This window comes from Gorilla gorilla, chromosome 6, assembly GCF_029281585.2.
Source record: "Gorilla gorilla gorilla isolate KB3781 chromosome 6, NHGRI_mGorGor1-v2.1_pri, whole genome shotgun sequence".
NCBI lineage: Eukaryota > Metazoa > Chordata > Mammalia > Primates > Hominidae > Gorilla > Gorilla gorilla.
The window spans coordinates 125,595,294-125,610,069 of NC_073230.2; the positions used below are offsets into that span (position 1 = coordinate 125,595,294).

At 39.9% G+C, this 14,776-nt stretch overlaps 1 protein-coding gene across 1 annotated transcript in view; it reads right to left on the bottom strand.

Annotated features, from left to right (window-relative positions):
• Positions 1–10,385: 10,385 nt before the first annotated feature.
• The window catches only part of LOC134758945 (collagen alpha-1(II) chain-like), a 51,159-nt gene continuing 46,768 nt past the window's right edge, over positions 10,386–14,776 (bottom strand). The window contains exon 4 of the mRNA XM_063708738.1: positions 10,386–12,602. Within this exon, the coding sequence (XP_063564808.1) occupies positions 11,909–12,602 (694 nt within the window). The 3' untranslated portion in view covers positions 10,386–11,908. The remainder of the gene's footprint in view (positions 12,603–14,776) is intronic.

Below are 14,776 nucleotides of genomic sequence, written 5' to 3' on the forward strand. Positions count from 1 at the left end.
GAAGTAATTCCATTATTATTTATGCACCAAACCAGTGCCACCAACCCACACAATATTAACCACGAAACAATTACAATGATACCTAAAAGGGATAAACAAAAAAATTTACCTCATCAAGTAAAGACCAATTATTATCACAATTAAATACTAACCTATATATTAAATGGATCAATGTATGATGTGGAAAGTGAAAACAAAACACATTTCACCATTTGGAGTAATGAAAGGAAATATGAGTTATTTTTAAAAATCAAAGTAAGTACATCTAGTAATTATGATTGCTAACTGAAGTCAAAAATATTAATAGTGATTAGGAAAAAATCACAGCCCACCAAAGAGATCACCTAAGTTTTAGATTTAGATGATAATAAATGTAAGAGTTTAATTAGTTGTGAATTAGTTCAGGTGCCCTTTAAGCTATTTGTACTTAAGTGACGTGAATCATGCCTGACTTGGCTGGCTGCATTTGTTTCTAACTATGATTTAGCCTGGGCACACATTAACTTCCTTAGCATAGTGTGAGTACCAGCCCAGTGAATGTCTGTCTGTACAATCCTGGTTAGGTTTTTTAGAAGAAAGTTGTTTAAAGAAAGGTAAAAAAGCATAAAGACTTTTGAAACCTGTTTTGTTTTCATGTTTCTCTAAAATTTCTCTGGGAACAAAGGCTGTTTCTTGCCAATTATTGGAAGAGAAGGGAAGTATCCTCTGTTCACCTTACCGAGTTTGCCTCTTCAGGGCATGTTTTTGCACAGAGAAATCTCTTACTGTAGCCTCACGCCTTAAGAGAGAGGTCAACAGACTTTTTCTTTAAAGGGCCAGATGGTTAATATTTTAGACTTTGTGGACCAAGAAGCAAAATCAAGGATAGTACATGACACTTACATAAAAAGAAAGAAAATATATTTTCACAACATTTTTATTGGTAAAATTCAAAATATAGTGATTATAACAATTCGGTACAATTCTTTTGGAATACAGATCTACTAATGAAAAGAATGAAATTCACTTAATCAAGAGTTTAAAGTTACAGTTCTAACTGGGCCCAGTGGTTCACGCCTGTAGCCCCAGCACTTTGCAGGGCCAAGGTGGGTGGATGGCTTGAGCCCAGGAGTTTGAGACCAGCCTGAGAAACATGACAAAACCTTATCTCTATAAAAAATAGAAAAATTAGCTGAGTGTGGGAGCACACACCTACAGTCCCAGCTATTCTGGAGGCTGAGTTGGGAGGATCACCTGAGCACCAAGAGGTCAAGGCTACAGTGAGCCATGATCACACCATGGCAACAGCCTGGGTGACAGAGTGAAACCCTGTCTCAAAAAAAAAAAAAAGTTAGAGTTCCCTATCATCAAATAAATTGCAAATATTTATTTGTAAAAATTATTCTTAGCTCATGGGCCATACAAAATAAGATGGCCAGATTTGACCTGAAGATCATACTTTGATCACTAAAAGACTTCATAACCATGCCATGAAAGGGTTAAAAGGCAGAAGAAAGCAAAGACCAGCAACAGTAGAAACTGTAACTTACATTTTTTTCTGAAATATATTTATGTGCTTCTTTATTGCACACTTCATTTTACTTGACCTTCTCTTTGATTGGCCAAAGGTATCCATTTGCCTTGGGAGTAGATTAGAATTCTTAAGCAGAAATGAAAAGGGGGAGAAACAATCAATGTTTAGTGACTGACTACTAAAATAAAAATGTTCAGTTCCTAGTAAGACCAGAGTATTGAAGTCAAGCATAGCTGAGAGAGTTAAACTTTTTAAAAAACTATTTAAATTTCTCTATATATCTCAAGAGCCAGATTTGACTGGCTGCTACCTTCGGTTTCACTCATATGAAGAGACAGGTTTCACTGACTGCTATCTTCAGTTTCACTTAGCCAAAGAAAGAGAGTTCAGGATATGTCTAAAGGGAAGTTCCTGCTATGTGGTGTATTAGTCAGTGATTGCCACATTAATGCTGAATAACAAACCACCTCAAATCTCAGTGGTTTACATCAATGAGAATGTCCTCTCATGTTGGAGTCTGTAAATCAGCTATAGTTTGGCTGATCTGGCTTTGCTAGGTGGCTGCTTCAGGCTGAGGCCCAGCTGGGCCATGTTCCAGGTTGAACGTCCATTCAAGTTTGTTTGTATTTGCTCACTCTGGGTCCCAAGCTAGTACGGCAGCAGCAAGCTATTGCATGTTCTTCTGATGGTGGATCACCAGAATGCAAGAGGCCAGTCACATCGTACAAGTATAGTTAAAGCTTCTGCCCATGTTATATCCACTAATATTCCATTACCGCAGCAAGTCACATAATCAAGTCCTATATCAATGGTAGAGGGAAGTGCACTCTGCCCTCAATAGGGTAGGAGGAAAGGGACATTTACTGCACTATAATTCAAACTGTCTCCACAGGAGAGAAGAAAAACTCTGTGCTTCGAGTCCTTTAAAAGAATGGAAGAGGGGATGAAAGAGAAAGCGAATGGGAACAATCAGGCACACCCTGCATGTCGTGACATTGCCACTGTGTCACTCAGGAAAGCATTTGGCCACAGGAGGGATGGGGCCTGACAGCAGGATGCCTGAGAAGGAATATTATTCAATGCTCAATCCTCTTTCCTGAGATTCTAAATTATTAAAATAAGCCATGGCAGATCAACATGGCTTCATCCAATTTCCAGAGAAGGGAAAAGGCAGCAGACCTCTAAAATAGTTACTACAGAGGTGGAGATAACTTTAGCCCAGTCAGCTGGCCTGGGGCTGGATCAGAGAGCCAAATGGGAATGACGGTTTGGGGTCTGTGATGGGATTAAAGCCACACTTTCCAAACCTACCCTCTTGGGGTCAGATTTGTGCCTCAGAGAAATAGTAGCTCTATACATGAATCTATGGGCTGGGAGTCGGGGGCAATGAAAGTAGAGAAAACTGGGAACTTTCCCCCTGCATCTTGAAGAAGCACAATGTCTCAGGAAAGATAGGAGCCAGTACCAGTGGCAGTGACACTTACAAGAGGTGTAGCCTCAGTCCATCATCTCACATAAGGCTTGTGGCTGAGGATCTTGCCTCATTTCCTGAGCATCAGCAGTGACCCCAGGTATCTGGCCTGGCCGTTCAGCTGCCCTTGCTTTCAAGTGTAGTGTCCTTCATCATTAATGGGAATACCTGGAACTAACCCAGACACAATTATGAAGCAATGGAGCTTCTACAAGTTATTTCATAAGAATATTTTCTCTATAGGCAATATAGAAACTTGAGGTAGAGCTACCTTGTCTTGAAACCCAACAAACAGAGCAAGCCTTCTGCGACAGGAAGAGAAGAAAAAGGCCTTTAAAGTCTTTGTTATTCTCTTTCTCCTCTGATGAAGAGAACAAAGGAACTCATTGTATTTTCTTATTTATATAAACGACAGAATAAATCTCTATTTTGTTTCTGGAGAGCATGAGTTAACACTATTGTAATTATTGTGATTTCGGCCAATCTTGGTTCATGGCTCTTAACATCTTTCAGATAATAATGATCAAGAATTGCTTAATGGGTGCAGCAGAGGATAGTTTATGAAGGATAAACTTTCTATTAATTGACTTTAATTCTTTTGCATCTCAATTTTACATTTTCCAGAGGAATAACTGGAAGCATTCATTAAGAATATCCAGGAAAGACTTCCTCTAATCATCTTCTCCAACAAACATAAGAATTTGCTGACCTGAAACAACTTTCTCTATGATGTGCTGCTAAAGAACAAGACGGAAGAGAAAGAAGGGGGATTAATTAAAATGGAAAGAAAGAAGAGAAAAGGAAAGGAAACGAGAGGAGAGGAGAGGAAAAAGAAATAGACTCCACAGCCTGCTTCAAATACTCTGAAACAAAGAAGGGAAGACCGTACAGCAGAAGTACATTGTCTAGGTTCAAACTGCAGATCTCCCCACCAATTTATTAGCTGTGTGTCATTGGGCATTATGTAAGTCACCTAAACCTCGGACTCTTTATCTGTAAAATGGGAATAGTGATTCCTACTTCCTATGGCTATATGATTAAAAGACCTAATGAATATAGAGCACTTTCCACAGTATATGCCAACAGTACTCAGTAAACCTTAGTGCTCTGACTGTAGTAGATAAACAGATCAAACAGTTCATCTTTATGTATGACGTAAAGAATATCCATAACATCTGAGGTAATCCACAAAATGGGTTTTTCCTTAAAGGCATCTACTCTCTAATCATTCAGGGTCTATATTCCATGCATTGCTTATACAAAGCTTATTATCCTCTTCCTTCACAAGGTCCTCTTTTACCTGCTCACTGCCTCACCCTTACCACCTCTCCTAGACCTCAGCTTGCTCTGCCACAAAGCAGGTAGTGTCCACTCCGCCCACTTCTCTATACTCTTGGACTCAGCACTACCGCTTCTATGGGCTCTTCCAAGGTTCAGAAGCCAGGACGCCAGTGAGTCAGTTGCCAAGTCAGAGCCACAGGCTCAGCTGCTGTGACACGCCCCTCCCCTTGGGTCATTAAACAGTCAGAAGACTACAGCATGTGTCCTTAGGGAAAAGAAGGCTCTCTTGAACCGGTGCAAGCCTCTCCCTTTTCCACCAGTCATTTCAGAGTCTCAAGCTTAAAAGTGTATTCTCCAGCAAAGAAAAGCTGTCCCATACTTAGAGCTCTCCTCCCAGTGAAGATCCAAAACAGACTATGAGCTTATTAATGGTCATTCTCATAGAATTGTAACATTCTAGAGCTGAAAAAGGTTTAAAGGTAGTCTAATACAGCCCTTTCATTTTGTAAAAGAAGAAACCGGGGCCCAGAGAAGCTTTGGCTTGTCTGAGGTCACAGAGCCAGATGAGACCTGATTCTTAGTCCTGTATCTTTCCATTAGATCCTACTATTTTCTGTTTGATCTGGTAGTAAAAAGACAGGGTTGGATTACATCATGCATGCCCTTTAAATAATACAATCCAAGTAACTGCCATATTATAGGGACTATTGACAAAAGAAGGGAACACCCTCCTCCACTGAGATCTGCATATATTGCAATAAGCAAATGTCTTACATTTAACTTGATTATCTGAAAATTGAATTTACATAACTAGGAACACATGTGATATTATGATGGGACTAATGCACACCAAAAAGGATGACTTTTATCTACAAAATATACTCTTAGTATCCTGACTAGGGACAATGAAAAATTCAAGATGTTCAATTCTCACCCATCTGCGGTATGTGTATATATATATATATATATTTGTGTGTATTTATCCTGACAGTATATGACAGATCAAAATTTTCAATTGGTGAAGTTTCCTATAAACAAGGAAAGACCTGGTCCTGTTATGAGTTTGCCCTTCAAGCTGGAACTCCAGCTGGGACTAAATCCAGTGCTGTGGGGCTCAGCAGTCGATGTGGTTGAGACTGAACACAGATTATAAGGACATTGCATTTATCTAGACTTTGGTTAAATATAAGGGTTACAATAAAAAGAAAGAATATATCATGTCAAATTTGGCCAAATCCATGTAAACTCTAACCTACTTAGCCTACTCAGCATACACATTCTGAACTGTAAACTATAAACATTAGTTGACTGATTAGTCCTCAATTTCACCATGGATTAAATAACAGAACACAGAGTTACTGTGAGACTTGGGGTAGAAAATCTTTAATTCATTCCCCACATATGTGCTAACATTTGATACAGCTTAGAATTTAAAAAACATAAAAGAAGGCTATAAAGTAAAAGTTACAAAAAAGGGGGAGGAAAAGGAAAAGGAGACAGATGATTTTATCAGAAACTTGGAATGAGGCACTTGTCACAACTAAACACTGAATTTACCCTGGGCTTCCTGACCACAAATAGTAGTGATGAAACTAAGCTCCTCATTTTTATATATTTATAACCACATAGACAGCACTTTGTTTATCTCATTTAATCCCCCTGGTTTCACATATTTTGAAACCAAGGGAATCACATATGTAAAGAATTTTCTGAGTTGCGTGGTTATAAGCCAAAACTGCCTAAACTAATGTAATGAAATTACATTATGGACAAATTGAAGGTCTACGATTACTTATCCAAAACTACTGGGAACAGAATTCAGAATTATTCAGGATTTTAAAATGTAATCAATTATATAGAACCTATGTTAAGTATCATATGTTACATATCATATTCAGATAATCTAGGGTAGTACCCTATAATCAGACATATTACTATTTCTAAAATGAAATCTATGAGGGGTTACACTTGCTGGTGTAGGTGAAGTCTATAAATATCTTCACGTAAGTTCACACTAGATTTGATTTTGCACCACTGGAATTTGTCACAAATTTATGAAAAAAATTAATTTTCAGAGCTTTTTGGATGTAGGAATGGTAGATAAAGAGATTATGCTTATGTGCTCACACACATACAAACACTTGCACATACACCACAAATAACTATACATAAAGCGGTGCAAGCTTGGCAGTTTTTCTTAATATCTGTTTGACCTGCAACAAATCATAAGAATCTGGGCCATTTTCACACGCATTAAAAACAGGAGTAAATGTGGAATTAACCAAAGATAAACTGTGACTAAATGTTGCCAACACTCTTTGAAGCACTCTCCATGAATGAGCATAGCCGGGAGGTTAGCAGACCTGAACACCTTCACAGCTCTGCTGTTGACATTCCATGTGACCCCAGAAAAGTCACTTGGTTTCCCTGGTCCTCAGATTTCTCTCCTGTAAAATGAGGCTGTTGGAAGTGATGGTCTCTAATGCCCTTTTCAGTTCCACAAGCTGTGCTTCTAAAGTTTTTCATTTTATTCATGTCTATAGGTTTAATTTTTAAAAACAATACCCAATAATAAGGTTTCAAATTATCTCTTGGTCTAATGTGCCTGTTTTTACACAATGTCAATCATCCTTGAGTCACTGAATCACAAGAGTTTTAGGCCAGTCATTTCCTTCGCCATTTCTAAATACTGTACTCTGTTTTACACACAAGCAACGTGAACAACGAAGCGTGATGGTAAAAACAGGACGCTCCGGCTCCCTTCAGCTGGACTTTGCAAACCTCTTTGTGTTATTTTACAAGCCTTGATGTCCTAAAAATAAGAACAGAAAGTGCCGCAAGATTATTTCTCAACTCTGGAAATATTTGTGAGTAATTTTGCCAAAGTATTAGTCAGAAATGCTAATTGAAAACTCCAGATGGCAGCATCACAGTCACCTTGCTTTGCTAATTTTCTTTGAAATCTTGCCCTCCTAAGAAAACACATTGAAAAGAAATCTCTTTGAAACATTATCTTCGGCATGGAAATTAGCTTCTCAAGGATTTTAAAGAGCAAACTCATACTTGCGGCCTCTTTGTTCCATTCTTTTTTGTAAAGTCACTGTTTCAATTTATAAAAAATGAATTTTGGGATAGCCCAACGGTAGGATACAATAAGTTGAGATTTTATTTTTTAAAAAATACTTATCAGTTTTGAATCTTACTAAATTTTTGGAACTCAGGGGGCAATTACTGCATTTTCTAATGTCCTCCCAGAGCCAACTCAAGTTCAAAGTTTCCAATGACCTTGAATGGGATTTTGTGTTCATGTCAGCTGTTTGGATATGAAGAATAAAATAAGAATCTAGGTCAGTGTTGCCTATGCTGATAGCATAGCTTGTGTATTTCTCCATGATTTATATTTTTGCTAATGCATACTTTCCCCTTTAAATGCAAAATATGTCTTTAATATTGCACATGTGTATGTGCACACTCAACAACTTCCCTATCCTGTCCTCAAAACTGGTAACTTATGTCACTACAATTACTTAGTTAACTGATCAAACTGCTAAAGAGCCTAAATATCTTAATATATTTTATTTTATTTAAGAGTTTAAGACCAGGTCCTCCAAATCTCACTTTGACTTTCTACCTTCTAGTATGTATACCTCCTGCCCTTCCCTGGTTGCCTCCATGAGTTTAGAATGGAAGGTGGAAAGCAAATGTAAGGATCAGGACAGCTTATCTTTTCAGCCCTTTCATCGGTGTCCCAGGCTCCCTCCTACACTCGCACTGTGCCTTGAACAGTGGCCTGAAGTTAATATATCAGTATTTATGATGGTAGAGACACAGTTTGACATGTAATATATCCAAATACGTACTATTGTGGAAATCTACTTGTAGTTCGTCTTTCCCAGCTTAGTGAAAGAACATGTGTTCTAATATATAGAAGAAAAGTTTTTATGGCTCATTTTATATTTTTGAACATTGCAACCCATTTCCTAATTCAGGAAGCTTTTCTACACTTCTTTTAAATAGCCATTGCTATTTCTACTCATTTCTCTACTTTTCTGAATGATAGTTCTGCTTAATTAATGTATTTTAAAGTTTAGCAAGCAAAGTTATGTAATTTCTCTGCCTTTTTTCCCCCAAGAGTAAGGCCTTGGAAAATACAGAAAAAAAAGTTATATATTTAAGATCACTATAAAATATATGAAGAAAGATTTTCATAAGTTCAGTGATTTAAATGGGGGTATGAGTCCAGGCGCGATAGAGCGAGACCCTGTCTCAAGAGCACGAGAACCCACTTACTTACCACCCAAATTCACCTCACCTACCTAATTTTAGCAGTGGCTCATGCTTGTAATCCCAGCACTTTGGGAGGCCAAGATGGGTGGATCACTTGAGCACAGGGGTTCGAAACAAGCCTGATCAACATAGCAAAACCCCGTCTCCACTAAAAATACAAAAAGTTAGCCCTGCGCGGTAGCCTAAGCTTGTAATCCCAGCTACTTGGGAGGCTGAAGCATGAGAATCGCCGGAACCTGGGAGGCAGAGGTCACAGTGAGCTGAGCTGGAGTCATTGCCCTCCAACGTGGGCAACAGAGCAAGACACTGTCTCAAATTAATTAATTAATTAAAAATTAAAAATTAATAAATTTAAATGGGGGTATGGAAAGAGAGCAACCTCTTTTCTTGCCGCTCCACTCTGGCCCTAACATACCACTCATGCAGCCCTTGCCTGGATCACCACCCTCATTGACCTTACAACACTTGCTGATTTTGCCTACTGATCCACCTGCAGGTAGGGAGTAAAGAAGAATCAAGGAAAGTCTCTTAAGGAGAGATGGAAACAGGGCTAAGACACAAAATTAGATAGGTGAGGTGAGTTTGGGTGGTAAGTAAGTGGGTTCTCATGCTCTTGAGACAGGGTTTCGCTCTATTACCCAGGCTGGAGTGCAGTGGTGTAATTTTGGCTCAGAGCAACCTCCACCTCCTGGGTTCAAGCATTCTCAAGCCTCCCAAGTAGCTGGGATAACAGGCATATGCCACCATGCCTGGCTAATTCTTGTATTTTTAGTAGAGATGAGGTTTCGTCATGTTGGCCAGGCTGGTCTTAATCTCCTGGCCTTAAGTGATCTGCCCACCTTGTCCTCCAAAAGTGCTGAGATTACAGGTGTTGAGCCACCACGCCGTGCCTCGTGCTCTTGATACAAACTGAAAATTAGCACACAGATTTTAAAGCCGACTGAAAGATGGAGCATTTTTCAGCACCTGTACTCCCTATCCAACAATCACTTCTCCCTCCCCACCCAACTTAAACACCTACCCAATTTATATATATATATTTCTTTATATATATATATATTTCTTTATATATATAAACCTTACTATAAAAAAGAGCCAAATAGACAACTATGGATAAGATCTAACTTTTTGTTTTTGTTAGGCTAATGTATCTGATCATGCTTAACTGAGATTGTAGATTTTTTGATGGAAGAAATTGTATATTGCTAACAATTTATAGTCTTTCTAGTGTATAATCAAATATTTAATAACAATAATAACTAATCCCTATGGTGTGCTTCTATGTGCCATGCACTTTCATGTATTTTAAATACTTTACATATATTAAATTAACTGAATAGCCACAATAGCTATATTAGCATCCCTGATTTACAGACAAGGAAACAGAGACACTAAAAGGTTAAATTAAAACAAGGTCATCCAGCTTATAAATGGCAGTCTCAAGGTCACACACATACAAGAGAAATTTTTACTAGCTTGAAAGACCTATGAAAACAGATAATTGCACAACTAAAAAAACAAGTAACAAAATATTTCATTGAATGAAAGTTGGCTTCATATTTAATTAGCCATGCCATATCTCATTAACTTCATTGAAACTTCTGGGAGGAGGGGGTTAGAGTAATCAAAAACAAAGAAACTTCAACCACATAGTAAATAAACAGTCATGGGGCCAAGAATGACCCTAATGAGTAAAGTATTTTATTATTTCCTTAATTGAGACAATATACTAGTTGAATATTCTAATGCTCTGGCAAAAGATGAATATATATATATATATATATATATGTAAGGGAGTAAGCATTATATATGAAACTGAAGCTATATTATGTCCTTTAATGCTGAAAATATCTATTGGGAATGCCCATTAATTCTCAGATACCCCTTGTCAGCAGTATATTAAAATTACAGCCCTTCCTGACTTTATATTGAGAATTCAAACTACATGTGTTATATAGCTCTAATCTTACCAGCACCTCAGATGTTATGTTTGTAAACTTACACCTTCTGGTTCATTTTATAGGATGCAATTAAATGAATAGTTGCAAATCGCTGTGACACAGTAATGTATTTTAGCATGGTAGCTTGATTTAAGGCTACTGACACGTTTGTTCAAAAGCCTGAAGACGGAGCGTTATGCTAGACATGAAAAAAGGGGTACCATAAAATCAGATTGTAAAAAGTGCAACGGTCTATATGCCAAGCACAAATGCTTCCCCTTACTGTTATTTTGGAGGGCTAAAATGACTTGTCTAAAACCTCATGGTATTAATTCTTCCTACAAAGTCAAACAAAATACTGCTAAACCTCTTCACTAAAATAACTGTACTCCTATTTTAAGCACAATGTTGGAATTTAAACACCTAAGTAGAAACACTAAAATGAAGATTTAATTAAGAAAACAAAAAATATTTTAGAAATACTTAAAAGAAGTTAGGAAAAATAATAATGTAAATACAGTACAGAGGAAGAAATGAATTTCACAAAATACTAAAGGACTGTTAAAGGCATTACTCCTTCTCTCTTCCCAAATTCATTTTAATAGCAAATACTTTGGAAAGATGTGGCCTCCTTATAGGTTTCTTTTCTGTAAATCACCTTGGTAATTTTTATATATTAATTGTCTATGAATCTTTAAGAGTGAAATATGGCATAAAGCATTTTGTAACATGTTTGACTATAAAACCCCCTTTTCACAGAACATCTTGGGGGACTTGAGTTCCACAGAAATCATTTGGAGCTTTTTGAATCAGAAACAAGAGGTTCTTGCCACAGATATATTTATTGGCCTCTAATGAAAATGTGTCCCCAAGTTCTTTAGGCTCTCCTCTCTCATAAGATTTTTGTTTGATGCTCAGCTCCTTAAAGATAGGACACTCTCTCTCTCTCTCTCTCTCTCTCTCTCTCTCTCTCTCTCTCTCTCTCTCCCTCCCTCTCTCTCTCTCTTTCTTTCGACGGTCTCCCTCTGTTGCCGAGGCTGCACTGTACTGCCGTTATCTCGGCTCGCTGCAACCTCCCTGCCTCGGGCTCCTGTGATTCTCCTGCCTCGGCCTGCCTAGTGCCTGGGATTGCAGGCATGCGCCGCCACGCCTGACTGGTTTTTGTATTTTTGGTGGAGACAGGGTTTCGCCGTGTTGGCCGGGCTGGTCTCCAGCTCCTGACCTCCAGTGATCTGCCCGCCTCGGCCTCCCGAAGCGCTGGGATTGCAGACGGAGTCTCGCTCACTCAATGCTCAATGTTGCCCACGCTGGAGTGCAGTGGCGTGATCTTGGCTAGCTATAACCTCCACCTCCCAGCCACCTGCCTTGGCCTCCCAAACTGCTGAGATTACAGCCTCTGCCCGGCCGCCACCCTGTCTAGGAAGTGAGGAGCGTCTCTGCCCGGCCGCCCATGGTCTGGGATGTGAGGAGCCCCTCTGCCCGGCCGCTGGGAAGTGAGGAGCGCCTCTGCCCGGCCACCACCACATCTAGGAAGTGAGGAGCACCTTTGCCCGGCAGCCCCATCTGGGAAGTGAAGATCGCCTCTGCCCGGCCGCCCATCGTCTGAGAAGTGAGGAGCGCCTCTGCCTGGCCGCCCCGTCTGGGAGGTGAGGAGCACCTTTGCCCGGCGGCCCCGTCTGGGAGGTGAGGAGCGCCTCTGCCCGGCCGCCCATCGTCTGGGAGGTGAGGAGCGCCTCTGCCCGGCCGCCCATCGTCTGGGATGTGAGGAGCGCCTCTGCCCGGCCGCCCATCGTCTGGGATGTGAGGAGCGCCTCTGCCCGGCCGCCCTTCGTCTGGGAGGTGAGGAGCGCCTCTGCCCGGCCGCCCTTCGTCTGAGAGGTGAGGAGCGCCTCTGCCCGGCCGCCCTTCGTCTGGGAGGTGAGGAGCGCCTCTGCCCGGCCGCCCATCGTCTGGGATGTGAGGAGCGTCTCTGCCCGGCTGCCCCCTCTGGGAAGTGAGGAGCGCCTCTGCCCGGTCGCCCATCGTCTGGGAAGTGAGGAGCGCCTCTGCCTGGCCGCTGTGCAATCTTCCAAGTGTGAAGTGACAGCCTTTCTGCAGGTGTACCCAACAGCTCCAAAGAGACAGCAACCATTGAGAACAGGCCATGATGACGATGGTGGTTTTGTTGAAAAGAAAAGGGGGAAATGTGGGGAAAAGAAAGAGAGATCAGATTGTTAGACTGTGTATGTGTAGAAAGAAGTAGACATAGGAGACTCCATTTTGTTCTGTACTAAGAAAAATTCTTCTGCCTTGGGATGCTGTTAATCTATATAACCTTACCCCCAACCCCGTGCTCTCTGAAACATGTGCTGTGTCAACTCAGGGTTAAATGGATTAAGGGCGGTGCAAGATGTGCTTTGTTAAACAGATGCTTGAAAAAAAAGAAAAAAAAAGATAGGACAGTGTCATTCATCATTGACTCCTCAGCCTAACACATTGTATGAAGCATATTAAGAACTCAATAAATATTTGTTAAACTTCCCTATTCGAGATTTTGTTATTAAGCTTCTGTCTCGTTTTACTTTCTCCTTTTTTTCTCCCTGAATCTAGATTTACTGATTGACTATTTAAGTCTGGACCTTTCTAGTTCCTTATTTAATGTTCTCAGAGCCAAAATATGATTAGAGGCCCAAACATAACTTCCTAGTGCTCACAAGGTTTTTGATAAACAACCAGACCTTTTGACCAGGAATCAGAATTATGTATATACGAGGACCTCAGTTATACACACCCAATCCCCTTTTGTATTGGCACAGCCCAGAGAACTGGTTATCTTCCTTGAGTTTTTCTTTCTTTCTTTCTTTCTTTCTTTTTCTTTCTTTCTTTCTTTCTTTCTTTCCTTTCTTTGTTTCTTTTATATAAAATATTTCAAATATACAGAAAATATAGAGGATAATTTTTAAAATGTGCTCAATTTATGGCCTAACAAAATATTAACATTGTGTCATACTTAATAAAATATTACAGATATACTCAAAGTCCTCTTTGTATCCCTCGCATTACTATTTCCTTATTCTAAAAGGTAACCACTATCCTAATGAAGTCAGTGTGAATTCACATGTTAGTATCTTTACTATATATTGTGCACCCACCCACAGTTGATAAATATCCTTTTGTTGTGTTATGAATATGCACAATGATAACACTTGTATATACCATTCCTGTACTTGCTAAAAGTTCACCATTATGCTTTCAAGATTTACCTGTGTAACACATGTAAATCTAATTTGTTCATTTAAACTTCTATATAGGATTGTATGCATATGAATTTTACCATGTTTTTTAACCCAGTCTCCTATTGCTGAGCATTAGATTTTGTTGTGTTATGGTTTTTAGAAATGCCCCACCTAGATCTCTTTTACCCAGACAGAGCATCCACCAGCAGTCACTCTGAGTGCTGGCTGCTGACAGCTCACAGCTGCCCCTTTATCCAGACATTGCCCTTGGCTGGCAGGAGCTTCTTTGCCCTGGACATGACACCTCTCCACCCCACATACACACCTTAGGAAACCTACAATCCATTGTGAGTGACTGACTGGTATGAGATACAAAAAAACTCCTTGCCTCAAGGAAGAAACCCTTGAATGGGATTTATATTCCAAAGTTCCTCATGGATCCATCCAAAATAAGGCTTCTTCACCTGAGACCATACTCTCGCTTGGCATTTCTCATCCTAATCCTCTTCCCTCAGCAGGATCCTTACAGGTTTCTCCGGAAAAGTGTATTGTCAGTAAGTGGTATACACCAGAATCATCTCAGACTCTGCTCCTAAGGAACTCAACCTAAGACAAGGCCACTAGTATTAACACTATTATAAAATGTTGACTGGCGCCATAGCACACATCTGTAATCCCAACACTTTGGGAGGCTAAGACAGGAGGATCACTTGAGCCCAGAAGTTTGAGACCAGCATGGGCAACATAGCAAAATCTTGTCTATACAAAAAATTTAAAAATTAGCCAAACATTAGCCAAGCTAATGGTGGTCTCAGCTACTCTGAAGCCCAAGGCAGGAGGATGGCTTGAGCCTAGCAGGTAGATGCTGCAGTGAGCCATGATTGTGCCACTGCACTCCACTCTGGATGACAGAGTGAGACTCTGTCTCAAAAATAAAATAAAATGTTGTGCTCATCCCTAAGCAGATTTGTCAGGGGGTTGCTTGAGTATATATCCCAACTGCTACCTAGTAAAATCAGCCTAACTTCAATTCAGATAGAAGTTACCAAATTGCTTTAGAGTAGTATCC